At 33.3% G+C, this 26197-nt stretch overlaps 4 protein-coding genes across 7 annotated transcripts; 2 read left to right on the forward strand and 2 right to left on the reverse strand.

The window, feature by feature from the left end:
* Positions 1-1221: 1221 nt before the first annotated feature.
* On the reverse strand, positions 1222-8892 carry LOC114368051. 3 transcript variants are annotated; one of them, XM_028325389.1, is made up of 7 exons: positions 8422-8892; positions 7922-8327; positions 3897-3991; positions 3688-3804; positions 2748-3560; positions 2350-2566; positions 1222-2233 (listed from the first exon to the last, which is right to left on the reverse strand). In XM_028325389.1, the coding sequence occupies exons 2-7, from the start codon at positions 8217-8219 to the stop codon at positions 1677-1679; spliced, it is 2097 nt and encodes a 698-aa protein (XP_028181190.1). In that variant the 5' UTR covers positions 8220-8327; positions 8422-8892; the 3' UTR covers positions 1222-1676. The 3 variants fall into 3 exon arrangements, with proteins under 3 accessions (XP_028181190.1, XP_028181191.1, XP_028181193.1); XM_028325390.1 differs by lacking the exon at positions 8422-8892 and adding an exon at positions 5877-6151 and having other exon boundaries at positions 7922-8035; XM_028325392.1 differs by lacking the exon at positions 8422-8892 and adding an exon at positions 5877-6085 and having other exon boundaries at positions 7922-8031.
* Positions 8893-14961: 6069 nt separating this feature from the next.
* On the forward strand, positions 14962-15674 carry LOC114425092. Its single transcript, XM_028391853.1, has one exon. It carries the CDS (start codon positions 15061-15063, stop codon positions 15370-15372), a length of 312 nt encoding a protein of 103 aa, XP_028247654.1. The 5' UTR covers positions 14962-15060; the 3' UTR covers positions 15373-15674.
* Positions 15675-18086: 2412 nt separating this feature from the next.
* On the forward strand, positions 18087-18779 carry LOC114367706. Its single transcript, XM_028324903.1, has one exon. The coding sequence runs from the start codon at positions 18087-18089 to the stop codon at positions 18777-18779; it is 693 nt and encodes a 230-aa protein (XP_028180704.1).
* A 3640-nt stretch (positions 18780-22419) lies between these two features.
* On the reverse strand, positions 22420-25371 carry LOC114368024 (putative protein FAR1-RELATED SEQUENCE 10). Of its 2 annotated transcripts, XM_028325355.1 has the most exons (4): positions 25257-25371; positions 23929-24991; positions 23402-23845; positions 22420-23301 (listed from the first exon to the last, which is right to left on the reverse strand). In XM_028325355.1, exons 2-4 carry the CDS (start codon positions 24946-24948, stop codon positions 22690-22692), a joined length of 2076 nt encoding a protein of 691 aa, XP_028181156.1. In that variant the 5' UTR covers positions 24949-24991; positions 25257-25371; the 3' UTR covers positions 22420-22689. The 2 variants fall into 2 exon arrangements, with proteins under 2 accessions (XP_028181156.1, XP_028181155.1); XM_028325354.1 differs by having other exon boundaries at positions 23929-25367.
* Between the last annotated feature and the right edge of the window lie 826 nt (positions 25372-26197).

Genomic DNA, 26197 nt, shown 5'->3' on the forward strand with positions numbered 1-26197 from the left:
AGACCTTCTAGTTAAGATATTATTTTTTTTATCGATAAATATTAGTTTATTAGAATGTTAGATTTATTAGCTGTAGAGAAGATATTGAACTTTCGATCTTTTTTCTCTTGTTGAGATAGTATGTAGCATTCGATATAAGAAATGATTTTATTTTCTTAAGAAAGTGACATGAGAATGAAAATTTATCATATTTAATAGAAGACTAAAAATATCTTTTTGAAAATGTTAATTTGTGTATGAGTTATAATCAGAAAAGACTTCCTCTTGATAATTAACTGCAAATATATATCAAAGAAGATTTTATTCTAGGAAGTTATATACAATTAACAACAAATGTAAAATATAAAAAATCATAATAAAATATTTAATTAACAAGACACTGAATTTTATTATAATTAAAATAATTTTACTCAATTTTTGTTATCTGAAATCAAAATCAAGCGTGTAAACCTAAAAAATAAATAAAAACAAAATAAACTAAACTAACTTTTTTTAAAAGGAAAGTGAAAAGAAAACTTACAAGACATCACTTTGACATCACTAAAGTGAAGATAATTTTATCTAATACAATACCTATTAAAATATATTTAAATATTAAGATATCTACTAACATATATTTATTAAAATTTAAACGTTAATAATTAATAATGTATTAAAAATTCAAATACTATAAAAATACTCATAAATTATAAAATGTAAATTTAATAATCATGCAAGCCACCGGAAACTAAGTTAGTTAGCTTTAAACGTTAATTTTTAATAACTAAAAAAAATTAAAAAACTAGTCAGGAATCTTATTTTTTAAACTTTCATTTTTGAAAAAGGTGGTTTAACTTAGAATGAAAATTTTTCCTATATCAAGCGTCACCTCAAGGGTTAATTTTCACAACAATGAGTAAATCAAGACAAAATAAAATAATGAAAAATAAATATTATCACATCCTTAATGCACTAGTTCATGAAAACCATCCACGAAGACCTCTTGAATTTTTTACCAAGTCAACTTAATCATGGAATCCCATAATTATTTTTTGTTGCAATTTCATTCCTACAAGTCAGCTCAAAAGCCACTTTAGATCCCCTAACTAGTTCAAGTTGAACCAAACCACTTAAGCAAATAAAGCTCTACTTACACCTATTTCCCCCATTTACAAGAAAAAAAACGAGGCTTTATTTAAGAAAATTAAGTGACTAAGACTTGGACGATAAACACGCCTTTGGTTAAAACATTTATCCCCTCTTAAATTGAAATAGAAGAATCTAGACATGGCGGCAGATTTTGTAATTCTGTAATCTTGTAAGATTCATGGTCAAAGCCCAAACTACTGAAAATAAGAAAATTACAAATTTTACTCATGGGCTAACTCTATGCAGTTTCAACTGATATGTGCAGTTGCTCATTTACCAACCACATGACCTAACATGGACCCTAAAATATACTATATATTAATATATCATTCTATAGAAGTTGATCTCATGATAACCCAAAAACCATAAGCTATAATGCTATACACTACTATTATCCTTAAGTCAAACTTGAAAACCATTATCCTCCTGCATGCATATATAACTACCTCAGGGCTTCTCATTCTGTTTTATATACAACTTGATTTCCACCTTCAGGTATAATCAGTAGGAGAGCAAAAAATTCCCCATTTAGCTCTATCTTATATTCATCATGCAACTTGTATTGCTTCTGCTGCATCGAGTTTTGATTCAGAACAATCGAAATCTTCCTCACTATCATCTTCATCATTGTCAGCATCAACGTCAACATCATTGTCAGTGTCACCATTATTGCCTCCACCTGAGTACTTATCCTTGTGTTCATTTAAGGCCAGAAGTGTCTTCACAGCCTTGTCAGCTTCATCATCGCAGCCATCACCAGAGTTGTTATCCTTGTCTTCATGAATGGCATAGAGTGGCTCCCTCAAAGTTGTTATTATATTTTCCAGGTTAACAGGTGCTTCCAAACCAGATAATTCTGGCTCAACCTTCTTAGCAACTTCAACTTTGGCACTTGGTGTTGGTTTACTTTCTAATATTGCAGAGCAATCAGACATAGATCCATCTACCACTGCAGAATTAGCTGACATCCTGATGCTGGACCTGGCATTTGAAGATAAATAGCTGCAAATGTCGGGCTTTCCCTGTATATCAACCCACCTGTTATTGATCCAATCTCGGGAAATCCGAATGTTCTTCTTCTCGACCTTTAGAAACCTCTCTTCGCCTAAAGAGAAAATCATATTACCATGAGATATCTAACCCAAACAAAACACGATTCATAAACTGTGCCAGTGACTATAGCACAAGATAATTAAAGAAATAAAAATGTATTCATCTTACCAGGGGTATAAACCTGCAGGACTCCATCCCCACAGACATTAACTGCAGTCACGACACCTTCCCACCATCCATCACACCACCAGGCATCCACTGGTGCTCCAATCTCAAAAGTATGACCTGTATTATATTCAGGAGGGCATAGTCGAACTGTTAGGCGGCCCGAACTTCGCATACCCAATTTGTCAGGAGCTGCCACTCTAGACGCAGGGACCCATTCCTACAAAGTGTGAACAACAGGACTGAGAACCATACCCTTCCCTTCACCAATAAGGCTCAATAGACAATTAAGGAGATGATTGGACTTCTACGTCCAAAAATCACCAGATTCAGTATTTCTACAATGTTAGAAAAAATAGATAGATAAAATAAAGAGAAAATAAACATAAGTCATTGCATACCTCTAGTTTCTGTGGTCCGTCTATATCCAGCAAATCATCATACTGGACCTTGAGCAACCTTGGAGACATACTCAAGATTTTACATCTAAACCAGCATCCTCTGATGCCACTATCTTGACAGAGAACCTCTATCTTTGCACCAACCTGAAAAGACAGTTGAGGCTTTGGTCCAATAACCTTAATACCCAATGTTTTTCTTGATAGTTTTAATTTTAAACTAGGGTGTTTTGGTTCACATTTTGTCATTTCTTTCACAGGAACAGAGATTTGCAGACAAGAAAAACCCTTTTCAAGTACATGATCCTTAGAACTTCTATTCCTCTTATTGCTGGACCTTAAAGCATCATCTTGAGTGAAGTTCTCATCATCATCTGTGCGCGATTTTTCAAACTTTGCCTTTCTCTTGGAGAGAGTAGGACTATTCAAACTAGAAAGAACAGTTTGGTTACTATACCCACGCAACTTTGTAAGTGTGAAGGGCTTAAGCTTATTGTTCTTAAACTGCCTAAAGCACATATGGATCTCAGATAAAGAGGTATGAGGCACAGCAGCTAGGTATTTCTCATAATGCTTAGGAGTCAAAACTGTTGCAGGACCATTGACACACTCAGCACTAATCACCTGCACATGAGGTGTGATGAAAACCTCTCCCTCTTGCAGATTCAGCTGTGGAATCACATGCTTAACTTCCTGACCATGGTGAAACCACCGTACCTTCACTTTTTTTTGTCTCTTCTTGTCTTCATACATATCTTCCACGTAACCAAGATAGTGGTTTTCTTCTTCAGCCATAATATATACAAATGAATGAACCTAAATTTTAGAAGAAATATCTTGAGAATAATAAAAATTAAGCCCCCTCCAAAAACAGGAAAAGTAAATGATACCAAGAAAGTGGGGGGAAAAATTGATATAATGGAAAATGAAATAATTTTCTCACATTTATGGTTGTTCCATTCCTGCAAAACCCTGAGTAGTGCTTCAGCTGTTTAGCACAAAACCAAGAAAAGCCTGACCATTGAATATCAGAACTTTGGAATTTTAGTTTCCTAGAAATCTGCAGTACAAAAAAAAGGTATGGCGAATAAATGCATAAAGATAGAAAGGAAAATATAGAGAGATGAATTTAATTACTTGCAATTTCCATACCATTTTATCAGGTAAAATTCTATTATTGACATTGATCCCAGACGTTAAAATCTTAAGAGATTCAACGGCTTGTGCTGAATCATCCAACTGTACACCTGTCACACAAAGATTATGGCTGCTCAAAATGTTTTCTATCCATAACTACAGAAAAAGCTGTTAAAAAAGAATTGGCAGATCAAGTTGTAGCTAAATAAGGACAAAACAAACAACAAAAATATCCACTGGATGAAAAAGGAGATTTGTCACGAAAAAACAGTAATTCAGTTTGGCATCAAAAGGTCTAAACCATTTTATTTGGACTAAAGGATCACTAAAATAACCACATTAAGATGTTGGCATCCAACTGCAATTCAGTTAGTTAAGTTAACCTTTGGTTCCTCTTTGCAACAATTTTAAAATTTAAACCATTGGTCTTCTCAGTATTTATACCTACATACAATACAGTTCATACTGTATAAGACATTCATCTTGCCTTCTAGGAACAACCAAAATAGTGAATTAGCAGGGCATATCAAGTAGAAATGGATTAAACCACAATCCTCATTGTTAATGAAAGGTTCTCATGCATTTTGAACCTCGGAATAGGCTTAAAGGCCACACCAACATGAAATGTCAAGTTCAACATCAATTAGATTCTTTTTTTTCTAAGAAAAAATTGTTCTTAAAACTGATTCAGGAAACAGATTGACATAAATTACCCAACACAATACCTTACTCATCTTCATAGACACACAAACTCGAGACAAAAAAAAAAAAATCTTACCAATTGATCAAAGGACATCTTATAAAATCTTTCTTGCTATGTAAAATTAATATAGGCTCACATCCAAATGGAAAGAGGAATAATGCAAGGGTGGCTATGTGAGGACCCCATCAATATGGGTCTTGGGAAGGGACAAATGTATGCAGCCTTACCCAAATGTGGGGACAAGCTGTTTTTATGACTACCGTTAAAGTTAAGAACTACATTTGTTGAGGGGTTTTAGATAAACATCATTAACTTTAACAACTACTATAGTACTACCATTGTTGCAAGGCTGCAACCCTACCAATGCATCATGGCTCAAGCAAAAAAAAAAAAGAAACAAAAAAGAAAATCGATAGGTTTCGATGGCAATTGCTAATCAATCAGCAAAACATGATCACACCATGCTTAGTGCTTTGATCTTAAAACAAAATAGGAATGAAATAAAAATGGACAAATCCATAGATCTAAAACACAGACAGATAACAAAAATCACAGTGTGGCACTGAGGGAAAAAGGAAATAAATCAAATTGAACAGTACCCAGTTCTTCAAGCACTAAACTAGCCCCAAAAAACATCTCTGTTCTCTCTCAGCAATCTCTGTTCTTTACTATTAGTGAGGCAGCAATATCAAAGAAGCAAAGGAATGTGACATTAAATACTGAACAAAATCTGGTCAAAGAACTTGTTAAACCAATGATTTAGTGACATTTGTAAGTTCCATTTTAGGTGGGAGTGAGGAGCAGGTTGGTAAGGGAGGGAGGTTGGGCCTAGGGCCAATTGAGCTACAATCCCATAAATACATGCAATTTCGGGTGATGTAATGTAAGAATTGCTTCTTTTTATATTTTTTCCTGTAGTGATTTTAATGTAAACCCCAATTGTATTAAGTAGTCACGTAAATAGCACATGACAGTGGCTATCAATCAAAGTTTTAGACAAGACTAGTATTCTTTGGGCTGAGACTGGTATTATACAGAGTAGTTAATAGAGCACTATAACAGCGCTGTCATGTTGTGGGATGGCCCCACTACTTGGAACTGAGGCATGTCATGTCTGGCTGTCTCATGTGGAGTGGTGCGAATTGCAGCAGTTTGCGACCTTTGTTGTCACTATTTCAAATATGGGGCTGAAGACTGTTTTACCCCCAACTGAATGCTGTTTCAAGCTTTTATAGCAGGTAAAATTGGAAAATCAGACAATTTTAAGATGACTTGTTTTAGGTTTCTCTTACATTTGTTTGTGTGCCCCTGCAAGTGTAAGCCCTAGACTCTGTAGAGCTCTTTTCCGCACTCCCCTGCGAGTTTAAAGCATGACTCATTGTTGCATGCTGCCGTGAAGACTTTTCTGGCCAATTTCCGGCATCCAGACTCTGTTCTCACTGGTTCTCAAATATCCATCCCTTTTCCGACCAATTATGGGCGATTTCTTCACTGTTGTGGCCTATTCACAATCAACATTTCATAAAACCAACTACTCTCTTTCTTCTCTGTTCTGTCTTCAATCTCTCTAAAAAAGTCAAAACAACAATGACTTCTTTTTAATTTTAGGTACTTTTTTCTTTATTATTCAGCATATATACATGAGTAGTATAAATTTATGGTTAGGGTTTAGGGTTCAAAATAACGGCCATCCTGCTATCCCTCTATGAAGTTTTTGGGGTCGGACACTCCGTTTTGCTATTTGGGATTGACTACTATGGTATTATACAAGTAAACCAAGAATAAATATATGAGTGGCTTCTCAACTCTAGAATCCTAGTTCTTTTATCATTACCTCAATCATCCTCATTCTGTCACAACTCACAACTCACAAGGCTCATGGTTTTTTTCCCGCCTGCTTTGCTTCATAATGGTAGCAGGCAATAAGGCCCAATGATGTCTCTAAACCATGTCAAGTGCAACTATAATGTAATATCATAATGTATTAAATACAATACCAGATATAATTTATGTTCCCAAGAAAAAAAAAAGAATGATTATTTGATTGCAAAAGTAATGTGCAGTTTTATATATTACATTAGCAAAATGACAGGCCAGAAATTAGAATAACAAACCAATCACGGCTACTCACACATTTATTCACTTACCATGGAAACAACAACGACAAATACTAACATGGTGATTGTTAATCATCCATAATAACATATTAGAGAGGAAAAAAATAGCATATAAATTTCATATGATTGCACTTAAGTTAACACAAATAAAATATTTGATATGGTAACAACACTAATTTAAAATAAACCAATTTACTCTTCCAATAAATCATAAAATATCTCTGATTTCCAAAAAAAAATCACCTATCAATGTAAATGCTCAATATGAAAGTCCAAAGACAACATCCCACTAACAAGGTGCGTGTAAATACAACTTTCGCGTAAGTGGTAATGCAGGCAAGAATGATGTAAACTGTATGATTCACACAGCACAGACTTGAACAAATTCCTAGAAAAGATAAACTCACAGGAAATACAGTTACGCAATTAATCCGTACAAATCTTATAGCTTTCAAGAGAAAACACAAAACAACCATTAACGGCTGACAATTAACGACAACCAAGCCTTATTCCACTAGGTGCAGACAAAAACCATCATGATAAAATTCCATGAGCCAAAAACCATGCACACAGTAGCATTCATCACATGCATCTGTAATTAACACGTCATAAAAACCAAATCACCCAAAACATGAAAGACACAAGATTGAACGCTGAAAACCAAAATGCGTGCATACGGAGTGTACAATTCCATGAGACCAAACAAACAAGCCAGTCGACGTGACCATGCAGGCAAGAATGGCAAACTATATAACTCACGGCACAGAATTGACCAAATTCCTAGAAAAGACAAACTCATCATAGGAAGCACAGTTACGCGATTAATAACAACAAGCCTTATAGCTTTCCAGTGTCAGTGTACAAGACACTGGTTCATGACCGACAACTAACAACAACCAAGCATTATCACATTATGCCGGAACAAGGTTTCTCAAATCACAGTCACATTCACAGGCCACATTGATGTTGTGGTCAATTGTTGACAAATGTAGCTACAATTGCTATTGTGGGTATACCAAACACCCTAAAGCTCTAGCTGAAATCACATTAACAGATAATTTTTCGAAAACATTAGTTGGGCATAACAAACAACCTTCATGATAAAATCCCATCAATGCTGACAGTAGCAACATTCAGTGCATGCATCCACAATGAAACACTTGATAAAACCAAACAAACCACCGTAAAACACGAGGTATTGGAGCAAAAAGCCTAGCTACCTGCATGGTGTGACCGATTGCGCGAGACCAAACAAGTGAGCCAGTCCACAACCTCTCGGCGTGCCCTCCATTTGAAAGCATTGATGGGTTGTGTGGATCCATAAGCCTGCAAGAAATGGTCAGGGACAACATACATCATGTGCCTCACACTCCTCTCAGTCCCCACAACAGCAAGCACCGAATTCCCCAAAGCGTCCTTCAGGTAAAAGTGAATCACTCGGTTCCCACGCTCCTGACATATCACCTGCTCCTCCCACGTCACGAAAACACCGCCACAGCCACCACCACCACCAGACATTCTTAAACCTACGATGGGTCGTTCCGAGACCGACGTGAATTGGACTAGGAAAAACCCTAACACGCCACACCGCCCCCCTAACTTAAAACCATTCTACAATAACAAAACCTGAAAAAGAAAATAGAAATAATAATTATAACAAAAATGAAGGCGCAAAGTAAAAGGGGATCAGGTTCTTGAGAGAAAGAGAGTGAGACGTCACCGAGAATTGAAGAGAGAGAGTGAGGTCCGAGGAAGCGGAAGTGAAGTCATACAATGCTCGGGGAAGGGGGGGAGAAAAAAAAAAGAAGACAACAAATGTTAAAGAGCATTCATTGTAGTGTGTAACTAGGAGCGGGACGAGGTTTGTTTGTGTGACGAAACGAAAGCTGAGATTTTGCGAGGTGGGGCCAGCTGGGTTCAATGGAGAAGAAACCAGAAGACCCAGAGAGAAAAAACAAAACAAAACAAAAAAGAGACTCAAAAAGAGTCTTTGTTGAGGGGTTTGGGTCCGTTTTTTTGGGCAATGGGGCAGAGAGGAAAGGGGTTTGGGTTTGGAGCTGCTGTCAAGTGAGTCACCTTTCTCTTCACTTCTTCTGTTTCTGTGCCATGTGGTGACTGGTGAATGAATCAACGGGGGAGGGGAAGAGAGAAACAAGGAAGAGAAGAACCAAACCAAGAACCCCAGAGGGTATAATGGGAATTGTATTTCTTTCTCTTTTGAGGGATATTCCGGTGCAGCACATGTATTCTTTTCACTGACACGTGGCATTTCCCATGGAGTTGTGTGCGATTCTATTTGACTACTCTCCTCCTTCGTAAGCCCCATGCCGTTATCTTCTTTTTAATAAATCTATTATACCTTTTTTTATGATGAAATTTTAATTTATATTAATTTTGTATTTGTCTAATGTTTTGCGAATATTATGCTCTAGGGATGGTGATGTGGCTCTAATAGAGACCAAATGATGATGGAGTGATGATCGTCATCACTTTGATATAGTAATATGTAAGGATGATCATTTGTAGAACTTTGACGTTGAAAATCAAGAAAATTTTAGAAGTGCATGTTTCTCATCAAAAAGTAAGAATCATATCAATTTATGTGTTGAAGAGCTATTCTAATGACTCAAGACAATAATGTTAGGACAAAAATTAATTATGTACGATATAAGGTTTTGACATTGGAACGAGGGAGTGGCGGTGAAGTTAAACAAAAAAACTATGGTCAATATGAAATTGATACATACAAGTATGAATCATATCCAAAACAACGATAAACATAATGTTGATAGATATTTGGGTTCTAGTTTACTTATCTAGGCACCTCAATTTTAACAAAACATATTTATAAGTTATAAAAACAAAACTTAAATGATCTGTATCCTAGGTCTTGGAGCAAGGTATTATAATCACATTGAAATATTTACGTAATTGGTATATAACCCTCAAAACTTAAGAATAACGATGCAATTGTTATGAGCATGTGTCCATCAATAAATGATATCGTCATTTTATATAACTTCCTTAGATCTATTGGGTCAAAAAATAAGAGAACTTTTATTTTTTTCATTTAAAGAATTTTAATTAAATGTGGCCATATTTATTAAGTATTGTCACTTTTGTTTCCTTTATTTTGTAATTTTACCTTTAGTTTAATTTTTTAATCATTAGAATATTTTATTTTATCATTTTCTCTTATATGAAATAACAATTGTTAAAATAAAAAATTTAAATCCTCAAGTAAATTTTGGTACTTCGAGAGAATAATTGTTCATTTTGACTGAAAGGATATCCGAAGTAACCAATGTAATAAGTTTAATAAAATAAATTATTTCATATAATATATAGAGAGACATATTTTATGAAAAATCTTATGAGGGTGAGAGGATTATATCTAAAGCGTATAAGCATATATGGAGGGTTAAGATTTAATGTAAAAAACTTACATGATTTTTTGAAAATTCATATGACTTTATAAGTGATCATATGATTGAGACTATTATAATAAATTTCATTAAATAATATTTTTTTTAATTCGTGTTGATTCTAATGTCTCTTACGCATATGATTCTAGGATGTTTTGTTGTAATGGTCAAATATCGCATTTTTATCTTGGACTTAGTCTGAACCCTAATCCCAATCTCAAACCAATTAAAAACACAACAACCTCGACCCTCTTCCCCTCTTTCAAAATCATACATAAACTTTGAAAAAATGTGATGCATGGACATCACCACCAGCGTCATGACATCCCCACCACCTCCTTGGCAACGTTGACCTTGAACACAATACTTAAGGCATCAACAACGTCGATTAAAGGTTGGTAGTTGTGGACGACGTCCTCTTGCATTTGGGCAAATGTGGTTGACATTGATGTGAAAAAGCTTGAGTTCCTTGTCGAGGTAATCACGCGTGAAGAAGAGAGTTCATTGGAGATGTATGATTGTTGTGATGTCGAGCGTAAGTCCGAAGATAGTTAATCATATGTAAGTCAGTTAACTATACCAAATTACCATCGAGGATATGCAAAAATGTTTTATTTTTACATGAACGAAGTTAATACTAAATTTTTGTTGAGGAAAAAATAATACTTTTTTAAATATTACAGGAATCCAAACATATTTTACTCTTAATAAAATTATAGGGGCATACATAGTAATTTTACTTATTTTACACACATGGACAAACAGAAAAGATGATCTATTGCTATGTTTGTATTTTCTCTCTGTATTTTTGTTTCTCTAATAAATATTTTGACTTGTTTAAGAAAAGAATTGATTAAATATTTTCTCTAAAAATTGGTAGTTGATGAACTTCTCATTGAGTTTGACTCTATTTTTAAAAATAATTTTTGTGATGATTTTTAGTCCTTAATAGTGTTGAGTTTAAATATTTTACATATGTGTGTTTTGTGATAATTTGTAATCATCCGAAATTGTATTTTTGTTATCAGAAATAACATTGTTGAAGGGGAGAGACTAAATTCAAGTGTTTTCAAAGTCTGAGGACTAAAATAATTGATTCAAAAGTATAATCACTAAAATAATTTCTTTCTGAATATATAACGATAAAAATACATTTTATCCTTAATTAATCTCATTGAAAATTTCACCAAGCCCACCTAGTAATCGACCAATCTCACATTTGTAATTGATGAATCTCAAAACTATATTAACCAATTCATGAATTAAATTAATTATTTATTCTTTTATTAGATTGATTCATTTGAACCATTAAATAAAATATATGTCCAACAATTTTGACAGGGAAATGACAAAAAGAGAATTAGGATCTGAACTAATTTTCACAGCGTAGCATGTAGGGTAATGCTGAATCGGTATCTGAATTTAAGAATAGTCTACGAATACGACATCCTTAGTTAAAAAAATTGTTCCAAAGGGCATACATACTTTATTAAAAATTAACTTGGCCAAGTTACAATGAAGTAAAGCCTATATATCCATAACCTTAAGGAGTTATTTGAATAAAGTAAGATAAGGTTTTGTAGATGATAAATTACAGGTTCAAACTTTCATTTGTATTTTTGAAGTGAGATAAATACAATTTGCGAGGTACAGTGGTATATATAAATGTTCTTTAAATCTCGAGGTTTTTCTTACCTTGAATTGGAATGCCATTAAGAAAAGCACTAAATCGATGATAGAATGTGTTTATAATTTTTGTAATCATACTTTAAATGATAAATAAACCGTTATATAAAAAGTATTGCAAAACTCAAATCTATATTAAAGTATTAAAGGCAGTTGACCTTTTCACAAATTTGGAACCCAATTAAGAAAGGACAAGATGGTGGGGAATGCAAGGTGGTAGGTTCCACACCCTTTACTACATTGAGGGCAGGGAAAGATAAGGCATGAAGAAGATAAGGTTTGGTGTATTGTAGGTAGAAATAGTATAGTTGCTGTCAACAACACCTTCATTTTCATCCACAAAAGGGTCAGTGGTATATATTGCACAAGTTTAATGTGACACTGAGAAGCCGAAGAAGATGAAAAACCTTGCTTTGATAAGAGTACTTTCTCACATTCTTAGGTTCTCCAATGATCAATCCATCTCTTTCTGCTCTATTCATTTCCCAAATCCATTAAAGTACCAGGAATAGTCTGGGATATGGGAAAGAATATAATTCAAACACTAGCTAACATCTAAATTTTTTTCCATCAGTGTGAGTGATGAAAATTTTCAACTGTGGAGTCTGGCACTTAAAAAATGGGAATTCAAGGCTTGATAACCCTTGCTTTCTTGGGTCCTGGCTTCCAAGGGCCCAGTTGGGGAAGAGGTTTGGACAACTTCAGAATTTTTTTTATCATTAAAGACATCTTCCAATCAATAGTTAGAAAACTAATTCCTTTCGAGGTATAAAAATTACCAAAATAACTTTTGTATCTCTCAACAAAATTTTCTTAATTTACATATTCAGGAATCAAATCTTGACAACATGTTTAAGAAACCCTGTTATATCACATATATGTGTTGAATCTTATTGGTAAACAACCTCGGATCCATGATATGCATTGTTTTGAGTTGCTTTAGCAACCCCATTTCTGCTATTCTCATTACAGTTATCTTTAGGGGCAGGGCAATACATGCACTGTTTCCCAATTGGTGGTGCTACTTATTTCATGGATACTATCCATACTAGATAGTTGGAACTTGTTTGTAGTTATCTTAGAGTTCTTCATCCTTGGTCTGAATTTTTATAATGATGATGTTACTCATAGCAAAATTTAGAATTTATGAGAGTCAAAGAAGAAAATGGAAAAATAAAAATAAAAATGAGTGTAAGAATGACAATGGTTAAGGTATAATAAGATACCATATTATCCACCTTCATACTCGAATTTTAAAAAATAATCCATACTCGCCTTCATATTTATACTGTTAATAACTTTTAATTTTCATCTTCATAATATATAAATAAATAAAGTTTTCTAATATATTATGATACAATTTCATTATTTAATTAACATTTTAAAAGAATAGCTTATAAACATAATTTAAAAACGAAAATATTGTAATTTAAAACATTAAAGTATAAATAATAATAATAATAACAGTTTATCTCGATTTCTATCTTTAATTTAAAACGAAAATATCTCGACTTGATCTTGTTAGTTGAGAAACAGATTATACAGTATCCAACTCAAATAACAAGATAAAATAAAATAAAAAATTTTGTTTTTCTGCTTTATCAGTTTCGATTTAATTCAAAATCATTCTATCATCTCTATTATTATCACTCTACATGTTTGGTTAATTGGTTTATTGGTTGAAGCCAGAATGAAACAAGAATATAGCAGCCCATGAAAGATTAAGCGGTAGCGGCGTTCTGATTCATCTCAATTCATTAATTTATTCGTCTCATATTTAAGAAGTTTTTTTTTTCCTGATATATTTAAGAAGTTAATTAAACTTAGACTCTACAGTGTATTTTTTTAATTTTTTATAAATAAAACTTATAAGCAATTAAATACTTAAAAAAATCTATGACTAATAAACCGTCAACATTAACAAAACACATAAGTTAGTGTTTGAAATTGATCACAAAATTCAAATAATATTTTTTTAAAATTAAAAAATAAAATATCTTAATTAAAAAGTTTTTTTATTATTTTTAATTAGAATATTTCGTCTTTCACTTTTAAAAATCTAGTATTTTAATCCTTCTAAAATAATCTTAACTTCTTTTAGCTTCTCATCTTTTTCCCGCTTTTCTTCTTCCTCTTTTGTTTTCGATATGATTTTCATCTGTCTTCTATATACATTCTTTTATCTTCTATAAGCTTTTCGTTTTTGTTCTTCTTTCTCTTCTATCTCAACACATGCTACTTCTCTTGTCGACGGTATGTATGTGTGCTTCTTTCTTACTTTTTTATTCTTGTATTTCAATGCTCGCTTCTTCCTCTATTTCATATTAAAATATGTGCATCGCAGAAAAAATTAGTTTTAAAAATAGACTTAAATAAATTTTAATTTTTAATAAGCATTCAATTTTTGTGTTTATTTTTTAATAAATTTTTATTTTTCGTTAAATCTTCAATAAAATAATAATTTTATTTTTGATCTTTGACATTTTTTTAGTCTCCCATAAGTTAGCGAACTTTGTGTTTGCTTCTCGATAATTTTTTTACTTGTAATTAGAAAGCTATTAGCATTATTGATATATGACGTCACGGGTCATGGGTGTCATGTTATTACTCAATGCTCAGACACGCAACATTAGAAATCATGCAAGGCAAATATCATCGAATATTTATAATTAGTGAAATAATTAAAAGTTTTAAACTCTTAATATGTTAAATGCTATATTTTTATTTCTTAAATAATTCTTTAACAAGCAGCATCCATATAGAACTATCATTGATAGAATCATAGAACCTATTCGGGTCAGCCATAATTAGTTATGAGAGTTTGAAAAACATCCACGAAATTCTAACTTCAATAGGACTTATTATAGATTAAATAAAATAAAATATTGATAACAAATAAACCAACAACCACCCAAGGCAACATGTCCTAGCATCCCCACCCACATATTCATAACTCCCAGTGCAAGTAACAGCCAAATTTCAAACATGACATAAAATATACAAATACTAAATGCATAGCTAGACATATCGTATGGGATTCTTAATTTACTTAATTAACGCGTGTAATCCGCAGTTTTTGTCTTACACGGGTCAATGGTCATAATGATTAATGTGCATCTTCTCCTATATACACTGGTTATGTCCATGCATATTTGGTTTAAGCAAAGTACTTGTAATTAAGTTGATTCCCATCTCTTATATATAATTCTGTTTCTTATAGGAACAGAGAAAATAATAGAGGGTGAGAAATGGCTCTCAGATGGGTTCTCTACTCAGCTTGCCATGTTTTGGGGTACCCTATGAGCAACACTGAAGAAGAGGCGGAGTGCAAAAAGGGGTTGTGCCTTGCAAACAATTTCAATGAGGTTGATCAATACTACCCTTCTTCAGGGTTTCAAATGCCACTTCACTATCCACGCTACACCAAACAAGACTATGAGAGCATGGAGGAGTGGACTGTGGACTTGCTTCTTAAGCAATATGGGTTAAGTTTCAAGGGTACCCTTCACGAGAAGAGAGCTTTTGCAATGGGAGCATTCTTGTGGCCGGATCAATATTGAATGAGTTTTTCCCTAAAAGTCTTTATGCTAATAAATTGTTTGCAATGTAGACTTGTGAAGAATTACCGAATGAGTCTCTCCTCAGAGTCTTAGTATGTCATTGACGTCCCGTCCAATAATATAATAATATCGAGGGTCTCTCTTGGTTCTACCACTTTTATGCATTAAAAAAATGCTACAATATTTACTAGTTTCAAGTTTAATTTGTGTACTTGACTGTGGCATGAAACACACGAATAGTTCTCTATCTTATATTGATAATACCGTAATGAATGTGCCTATATTATTTTTCCACGCTTGTATTTGTTCTTCTACTTATTTATGTATCATAGTTATTGATTGTTTGCGTTCCTTTCTGGGGTTGATGATGGTGATACATGTCGCCAATGTGGCAGTTCTGTTTCCACAGAATGCACTATGTATGGCTAACTCGTGCTTGTTTACGCATCTGGTTGGCAATTATTGGCTTCTTGGCTAGTTTACATGTGGTGAAATGGGGGTGTGAATATATCGTAATCAAACACAATTTTTTCTATTCCTTACACGAAGAATTTCGGTATTGATTGTAAACAAAACACACTAAACCAATTACGTTGCTATTTCGCAGAAAGCGTCAATGGTGATTTGAATAGATAGACAAATAAAATCTGACCACTAAATTTTCATGTTATTTCATCTAATCATTTGGGCAGAGTTGTAGAACATGATGAGCACCCCAACTCAACTTGTGAAGAAAAAAACATAATGTCTTAAGTTATAAAATTCACTTGGAGTAAAAGAAAAACAAAGAAAGAGAAAACTCATAAATTTGATTCTATCCATTAATAAAAAATTAATAATTAATTATTAATATTTATTGATAAAAAAAGCTTAACATATATAACTATAAACAGAGACTTCCCATTTATGAACTTGTTAGGAAAGAGTTACTTGGACGCTATGGTTATATTTGTTGTGCTCGAGACAATAAGTGTGGAGGGAATTGGACAATAATGGATGAGTGTGCATGATTCAAGGACTGAAGGCTCAAATATTTGGTTTCATGGTGTGGTTGCTTCCAATGGGAGGGGTTGCATCGACGAACAAGACACGTGGTCACTTATGATAAAAAAAACTTTGGGCTAGAGAAGCTTCATTGATGATTAAACTATAATTAGTGCCTACATCCACAAGTTTTTGTAGTAGTCTATTATTGTACCCAAAATATCTCAATAATTATGGAATGAGTACGTGGTCCTAACATAGTGATCAGTTCATCGGAATAAGAACTATTACTTGCGTATTGCCGGAGAATATTTCTCCAGTTCTCTTCCCTTTGCAATGTTTTGAGTTGCCATTCTATTTATAAATGTAAGCTTTGTTTTTTAAATTGACATGTGTTACAAAGTTGAACAAGTATAGAAACAATCGTCAATATCTTTTTCGACCCTATACAAATGTGCAATGAGATCGATTTTCATTACGAATGCATTAATGCATCTTTCAATTATTTGATCTAAATATTAAAAATTTGAATTACTTAGGAAAATTTAATAATATTTTGTGTTCCACCAACATTCCTCTTATTTTTTCTTCTAAAACCAAATAAAATAAGGAAAGCCTCTTTCTTCACTTCTCTCCCTCTATTTTTTTCATTTTTTTATCTTATTTATTTGTTCGATCTCCTAGCTTTCCATTTGATTTACGATACCAAATGTATGTTCCAATTGTCAAGGACATTTATTTTACCTGGAACCCCTTCTAATTTCCTCAAGAAAATTTATAATTTTCATTAATTTTCGTTTTTTCATTGACCTTTACATATGAATAGCAAACTTTAAAACATGATTTTTTAAAAGTTTAAGAAAAAACAAATTTAAATTCCAATTATTAGAACAAATTAAAATAATAAGTTATAAACAATTTATATTGATTTTTATATATATGTTTATATACTTTATCTTATCGATAGTTAACTTTTCCTAAAATAAAAACTTAATTTAATTAATGTAGTCAAATAAAAATTAAAGACAAAAAGCATGAAACAAATGGTAACACAGAAATACTAAGGCAGGAGTTGTCGTAGCCCTCAAATGATAATGCGAAATCGGGTCCACGAATTTCAGAATGCTCACAAATTATTGAGCTACAGTACAGTCCTACGTATTGTATTGAGGGAAAACACGAAATCATTTTTTTCTTTTACCTTGCTTATATTAAGAGGTCATGACGAACAAAGGTGACACCTAGAACCTTCTTTTAATCTCTTTTCCAAACGACACAGCATCACCTCCCATTATTTACTTCCAATATCTTTTTTTTTCTTTCCAAAATAGTAATTGTCTCTTTTTAATGTCAAAGTTTGTGATTCGGAACACAATTTCTTTTTAAAAAAACTTCCAATAATCTTACCCCCGTGTAATTATGATGAGTTTTGAAAAGTTTATTGTTCATATCTTCTCGTGTCCGTACGATCCATAAAAACTAGGCCATTTGGCTAAGTTACGTGGCAACCCAATAAACCATTATTGAATTTAGGCTTAGTATAAATACATGGGAGCTTATAGTTCAGTGTTCACTCAAACATCACAGAAGTACACAGCAAGGCACAAACTATAGTAACACAATACTTATCATTTACACCAAAACCATCACCTCACACTCACGAATTTTCAATACTCAATATTTATTCTTTGTGCTTACTTTTTAGAGAAGAGTTAGCTAGGAAAGGTAGCATGGATATTCAAAATCAAAGTGAGGATCATGTCCTTAGGGAATATTATTTAAACAACAAACAGTTTTTGAAAAGAACTTGGCAGTTTGTTCTCTCAGTGTCTGTGTTTTCTGTTTTTGTTTGGTACTCTTCTGGCCTTTCCATACATCCTCAGTCCTTCAATGCCTACTTCTCCACGTGCCTTTTCTACTCCATGATCACTCACACCCTTGAGAGGAAATACATGTTTCTCATTTGTAATGGAATCCTTGCATTTGTAGCCAAAACCTCACTCAGGACGTCGAACTCTTCAGATTCTGCTGACAGCTTTGACCACCTTCAAAATCTGTCAGAGACAAAGACAACAGCAGTTTCTGACATGGTTGTTGTCCCTTTGGGAAGTTTTGAATCCCCAGAGAATGTTCCTCTTATGGTTGAAGAACAACAAGGGGAGAACAATGAAGAAGTTTCAGAAGCTGATGAAGATCAAGAAGAATCTCACATTACAGAAGAAGAGGATATCAAAGAGGAGGATGAAGAAGGAGAAGCAGAAAGTGAGGCTGAGGTTGCACAAGATTATGAACTAGAAGAAACAACAACAACAAATGAAGAGTTAGTAAATACAGAAGAACTGAACAGAAAGTTTGAAGAGTTCATAAGGAAAATGAAGGAAGAGATCAGAATTGAAGCTCAAAGACAGCTTATTGCAGTTTAGCTAGTGCATCTGATATGATAAAAGATGATGACAAGGAATAAAGTGCTTTAGTCTGTTTTCAAATAATAAACCAAAGCCTTATGGTTCTCTTTTGTTGTAATTTGCTTCCTTTAATTTGTTTGCATGTGTAGAGCTATCTCATTCCATGATTTCCATCCCTCTAGCTTCTTTCCTTTTCAGTCTGCAAAATTTATGTCATGTCATTTTTAGTGTAGTATTATTATTATAAACTGATCGTACTTCTAAGTTACTCTCGTCTTGTCTTTCATGCTTTATTTTCCCTTAATTTACTAGTTCCTACCGCGTTTCTTTTAATCACTAGCTACTTTGAATAAGCATATATGTTAATTGTCTTTTCAACATGTTTCCGTAGGTATACCTATAGAATTAAATTGAATTTGAACTTAAATATTTTTTTTAGAACAGGACACTCCAATTCATTAATATCTTTCATTTGTTTTTATCTCTTTTCTTATCATATCAGATACCTATTATATTTATCACTTTTCTTCTTCTTCTCTAGATCTATATTAAGATATGGGGTGTTATGAAACATTTTCTTTTTGTTTATAGATCACGTATGTATCTTTACTCAAAAGTCAAAATAATCTTACTCATATATCTAAATATTAACTTATATATGTTTAAATATATGTGAACTTAAATATGAATGATTATCTCAAATTGCATGAGAAAAAAAGTAAATAAAATTAGTGTCACGGAAAAGATACATCTCGATAAGAGTAATATATAAAAATTCACATTTTGCTTATCTAAGACTTTTATACATAAGTGTATAATGACATTCTTGTTCTACTTAATTTACATATTTAGAAATTAAATTAGAATTTTAATTTTTTAGGAATTTAATTATTAGTGATTTATAGATTTATGGACCAAAATAATTATTTATCCAATTATATTTTTAAAACAACTTCTAAAATTATTGAAATTTATCATCTCTCTTTCCATTAAATTACTTCTCACCTAATTAATTGATTAACTGATGTGTGTTAGTCATCTTCAGTCATTTTTTTCTAATCTTCATAAGAGAAAGAATGGAATTGTTAATTAATTTATATGGTAAAATTTATTATAAAGTATTCAGGATATTTTAGTAAAAAATAATAATTGCAAGAGATAACTTGAAAAAAGTGTTATAAGAATAGAAACAATTTTTTTTAAAAAAAAGTTTCACATGGAGGTAACAATATTTATCTGATATTATTTTTCAATATTTGTTATAAATTTTTTCTTTTTATCTCTATTGCATTAATAATCTTTTAGGACACTTTTTTTTTTAATCTTCCTTTGATGTACAAATATAATGAAATCATCACAATTTCTCATTTTTAAAATTTGTATCACGAGTCCATTTAGAGCTCTAATTAGAGAAAATATGTTATTACTGTCATGAAGTCAAGATCAATTCCTACACCCTCTTGCGTTTGCATACTCAATATTCAGCTTCAAGTTAAAGAATCCATTAATTGTAGAATGCCACCAAATTCCCTGAACACAAACTTTCTACGTGCTTCCGTTTCTGTGCAGTCAGGCTCTATGAGTGCAACCACCACCTCATATTTTCAACCTTCAGGCTCGTAAATATCGAAAAAAAGGAAGAAAGAAAAAGCAAGCGTCCATGTAGAACGTTGCACACCAAAAACATATAATACTCCTACTGTTTAGTGTTGAAGGTAGATATTTATTTGATAATTGAAAGACTTAGGAACCAATTATAAGAACATTAGGCACCCTTTTTTGTGTAACCTACTAAATTAAACAGTTCAATCAATATTAACCGATTAATAAAAAATTTCAAAAATTCATAGCCAAGAAAGTGATGAACAGTATTATTCTTTATCAACCTTTCTATTGTGAACAAATATCATGGACAGGGTCTCTCCATACTCCCATCAGGGAGGGACCCTCTTATAGTGAACATGAGGATTTGATGAATCGAACGAATCACGTCAAAGTATCATGCCAAAAATTTATCTGTTCATCCTTAATTAAAAGGAGAAATCTAGAAGGGTCAAGGACACTTGCTTGATGAGGGTGAAGCCCTACAACTTAGAAACACAGAAACAAATTATATTTGTTGGCATGTTCGAACAAATAGAAGCCTGCAATATATATATATATATATATATATATATATATATATATATATATATATATATATATATATATATATATATATATATATATATATATATATATAATTGCCAATACCATGGATCAATACAACAATGATCTTTAACAAAATAACAACTCTGTTGAAAACTTTGTTTGAACAAAAATGACATTTGATTGTAACAAGACAAATGCACAACTCGCAGCCCTATGTTCATTCATCAATCACTCACGTGGGTCCAAATATTCAGCTGAAAAGATGGGAGGGAAAAAATAATAATTGAAGAGAATGTGGCCACTAGTTCAGATCACATACAATTAACTAGACCAATTTGGAGAAGTTGGCTCAAATTACATTTTATCATTTAGAAGAAGAAAATATATGAAAACTCAAATATTTTTAGTCACTAAGACTCCGGCAAATTAGTACTCCATAAAATTGCTTCAACAAATTAAACTAATGAAAATATGATCGCCATAGCTTGTCCAGAATTTCCCATCAGTATCCATTTGTATCATTAATGAAAATATTTTTAGTCACCGTAATTGTTAGTAATTAGTTCTTTTTTGGTCACAAGCAATTAGTTGAAAATATTAGTTATTCAGATAAATTAACTGTATTAGTTATACAATTAATAAATTAGTTGTGCCAACTTAGATGTATATAAAAAGATTTGTTATTTTACCAAATCATATTTAGTCACTGTTAACTGCGATTGGTATTAGTACAGTTCACACCTTATTTGATCTTGCATGATGTTCTATTCATTCCTCAATTTAAGTTCAATCTTACAATTTAAGACGATTGGCAAATCTGAAGTTGTCAAGAGCATCCTATATGTGATATCTCGGGCAGATCAATGTTGTCAACATTTTCTTGTTTTAATGTAGTAAATTCTAACTTCAAAAAAATGTAGTAAATTCTGCTAGTAACATTTGTGACAATGCTACATTGTGGCATCAACATTTGTCTGATAGGATTTTTTTTTCTTCAAAGAAAGACATATCCCCTTCAAAGCTAGAGAAAATCACCAATCTCAACAAAGACATATAATGAAATTTACACATGGCCTACCAACAAAAAAAATATGAAAAATCGAACTCAAGTCATAGTTAGTGTGAACAGAAGACTACTCTACCAAATTTGTTGATCCCTGACTGTCAAAGTATTAAGATTTTTAAGCACTTGAACAATAAAATTTTCTACTATTGGACTCAGGCATATATTTTGCTGGCAGCAACAAAGAACAGCTGCTAAATTCACAACAATCTTCTCTTTCGTCTTTTATTTAATCAAACAAATTGACAAGGGCATTGTAAACTAGAGTAAAATCCTTTGTGGGTTTGCTAACTGATTATGAAAGTAACATTAAGCATTTACCTCAATGTAATAGATTAAAAAAAGTCGGTGAGATAAATGAAGGTTATATTTGCCTCTTTTTGTAGTTCACAAAAATAAAAATAAAAAAAGGTTATATTCGAAAATAATAACAGAGTATGTTCATCAGCCAAATCCTTTGGCATTATAAACTTTCTTTGTTGTTTGATTACTAGTCCACGAGAAAACAAAACTGTAGGCACTAGAGCAACAAATCACATCTGAATGTACATGTAAAATAGCCCATTTCAAAATCATCTGAAAGTGTTTTTGGCATTTTCCTTTCATCACTTTTCTACATGCATTCTTTACCAAGTCACTTCTATCCATTGTATTTCGTTAAGTCCATTACAAGCTTGCATGACATATCACATATATAAAACTGAACACCCCAAACTAGTTGGCTGGTGAAACAGACGTGTTCATGCAGACTCCATCAGCCTCAGGGAGATTTCTAACCTCATTAAGAAGCCTAGTAAGTTCTTTTGTCAGTTCTTTCCGAACATAGTCAGATCGCTCCTTTGTAATTGATGATTCTTGAAATAAAGTTTCAGCGAGGGACTGATATTCTTGAAACCATTCCTCACCAATACCCAGATTATTTTGATCATCATCAACAAGTAATGAGCATTCCCGTCTCCATCTACCTAAAAAGTATTTATCAGGCAGCTGAAAGTAATTCTTTATTACAAGTACACGAAGAGCATGCCTGCATAGTATTCCTGATGATTCAAATTCCTTGCAAGAGCAATGTATCTGATCATCTTCTGCCAACCAGATTACAAGCCATTCTCCATCCATGCTTTTGAAGTGCCGGACAATATATGATCCGTTGGCCATTTCGGACGCAGCGTATTGCATTGCCAGCAATAACTCTTGCTGCAAGGCATTAAAAGCAAAAGGTGTGAGAATGCTTCGTGCATGCTCTTCAATTGGTATGCAAGTTTTGAGATGTATATATTGAGTCTCCTGGTGTGCTTGATGTTGAAAACTTGCAGAAATGCCAACCTGCAACAATATCCACAAGGGGGAAGAAAGTCATTAGAATAACAAATTAACAACTAGAATAGTGCAAGCATACAAGACAAAATACTTCTCACCAACATACCTGCTCAAAAAAGCTACGCAAACACGTATGTGCAGTGAAGATCCCTTTCAAAAATGCATCTATAGACTTTGAGTAGGCTATTGTTGCCATTTGAGCCAGAAAGTAACCTCTTACATAGGCTTGTGCCCAAGATGCTCGAACAGAATATAATAAATCAGTATGTTTGTCTGAACCAAGTTCAAACAGAGAAATCATCTGTCTCCACTGATGTTCAAATTCTTCTGTATTCTCAATGTGAAATAAGGCATCAAACTCAGATTTAAATTCTGTATACCGGGAACCCAGAGGAGGAGAAAACCAACAGGGTACCTTGTATAGAATATTCCAATGAGGAATGACATGTTTAGTTCCTGGAAATTCACTTCTAATGGCATCTCTAAGCCCTGGGTCTAGATCAGTTAGAATAGTTTGTGGACATCTCCCTCTCATGAACCGGACAAAAGTCTGTATTGAGGAAAAATCACTATAAGAGGAATATTTGCAAAATGAACAAGTAAAATCTTATACAGAGGATGCTAGCAATGAACCTGTAATGCCCATGAGAAGGATTGGGGCGTTTCATCCTGCAATAAAACACAGCCAAAAAAAATGGTTCTACCGTAGCTATCAATACCAAACCATACTCCAAAAAGCAATCCATAAGTGACCGATCGATGAGAAGAGTCAAAATAAACCACATCACCAAACATAGCATTTGCATTAACCGAGTCACTATACGACCAAGCTACATTTTCAACCTTATCATTCGCATCCACAGTAAAATCATAAACAAAGTCATCATCTGCTTCTTTCATGGCTTTGCACGCCTCAAGAAGTTCCAATACATCATTTTCTCTCTTCTCACTGAGCAATGCCTCGTTCTCTTGAACAACCTTCTTGCGGTTTTGAACAAAGTTCCTCACATCCCTTTCCAAGAAAGGCAGTTGCCCCCCTTGAATCCCCTTCTCCAGCTCAAGCATTTTCACTATCCGATGTATCGGAAACCCTGCTTTGGAAAGCAAGAGTATACGCTCTTGATCAGCCTCATGAATCTTACGATACGCGGGCAAAAGCCGCACTTGATCATCTTCCAGAAGTTCATGATTGTGCACATTACTAAACTGCACAACAAACCACTGGGAAACCCCTTCTACAACCTCCTTGGAGAGATACATCTTTGCATCGCATCCACACCTGACCGATTTCCTATCTCTATGGTGTTCTCCATTAGGCTTCTTCTTCACGGGGGCAAAGCCAGACCGGTAACAAACAAAATCACGCTTGTAAATCCCCAACTGAGGGCTAATTCTAGATCTTTCCTTCCTAATAGAGAACCCATTCTTCCTAGCAAAATTGCCATAATACTCAAAAGCATCATCATCACTCTTAAACACCATTCCAACATAGGGAGTAACCATAGCCCCAGAAGAGGCTTTCTCTGCCTTCACCAATTCTGGTGCTGCAGAACCCTCCTCAGCATCACCCTCATATGTAATATAACATTTCCAATCTCCACAAGGGCATTGTTGCCTCCGAATACATATGTTTTTCGAAGGCATGGACGCCATTTTTCCACTTCAACGGAGTGTTGAAATTACTCAAAGTTTCAAACTTTTAAGTGACCCAGAAACAGGCAGCGTTAAAAATCAAAACCAGAAACCTTAACATGAACAGAAAAATGAACTAAACCGAAGAATGTCAGAGTAAATAATTAAAAAAGATTCTTTTATACCCCAAAATTTCAAAAACAGATATTGAAATTGCCACGAGAAGCAGGTTTTCGGGTGCCAGAAACACAAGCTTAAAAATTTTGGTCTCAAAGGAAGAAGAAAAAAGTGGTTTTGAGAAAATTAATGAAAGTGAGTGAGTATCATACCAGAGAGAGAGGAGTGCAAAGAGCTTAAACCCTTGTTCTCTAGTTCATCTTGTTCCCCAACTCCCGTTCTGCTCATTTACAAATTCCGAGAATTCCACCAAAAAAAATGGAAGAAGAAAACCAATTTGATTTTAATTTTGGGCCAGTTTGGTTTATTGGGCCAAAAGAAATTCAGTTGCAGGGAAAGTAATGGGTCCATACCCGACCCGGGCCTCATCCTTGGTAAGAAGGATTTTACTATTTTAGGGTTATAGCTCACATGGCATTTTTATGGTGATGAACAAAATTTAAGTACAACTGTTGATTTTGTCAAAGAAAAAGGTGCTGTGATGTTCATTAAAAAAGATTGGTAGGAACCTAATCACGTATTTGATGACCAGTGAGGAGAGAAAAATTTAGATGTAATAATAAATAAGATAATGTGACTAGAAAAAAGAAATAGAAAGAAATATTAATGAGGTGTTTGGAACGTTGGAGTGTTCAATTATAATTACTTGTTCATCCCTAATCAAAATTTATATTTCATCTTGATGCATGCTGTTTTTGTCTTAATGATTATAATTGGCAGCAGTTATTGAGAAGAAATGTTATCTTAATTTAAAAAAATAGCATCTACAACATTTACGATGTTACTGTATCTAAGTTGTGTCCAAGTTTTGTCTAGTTTTTTTTTTGTCTAGTGTTAAATTGTCAGTTTGAGAGTTAAGGCAATGGTTTGACACATAATGATGCTATTGAATTTTTAATTAGAGCTTCCTCAAAACTCAAAAGGGAGAAAAAAGGGTTGCTCTTTTTGGATAATGTGATAGAATCTGCTCAAGGGTGCAAAGTGGATTTCAACTTTCAAGTTCCTTTCTGGATAGTTGATCGATGTACAAGATGCAACTTTCTCAGGTTCTATTCTTGTGCCATATTGGTTGTAATGTCCTTTCCTTATGTGC

The sequence above is a fragment of the Glycine soja genome, chromosome 9 (genome assembly GCF_004193775.1).
Source record: "Glycine soja cultivar W05 chromosome 9, ASM419377v2, whole genome shotgun sequence".
NCBI lineage: Eukaryota > Viridiplantae > Streptophyta > Magnoliopsida > Fabales > Fabaceae > Glycine > Glycine soja.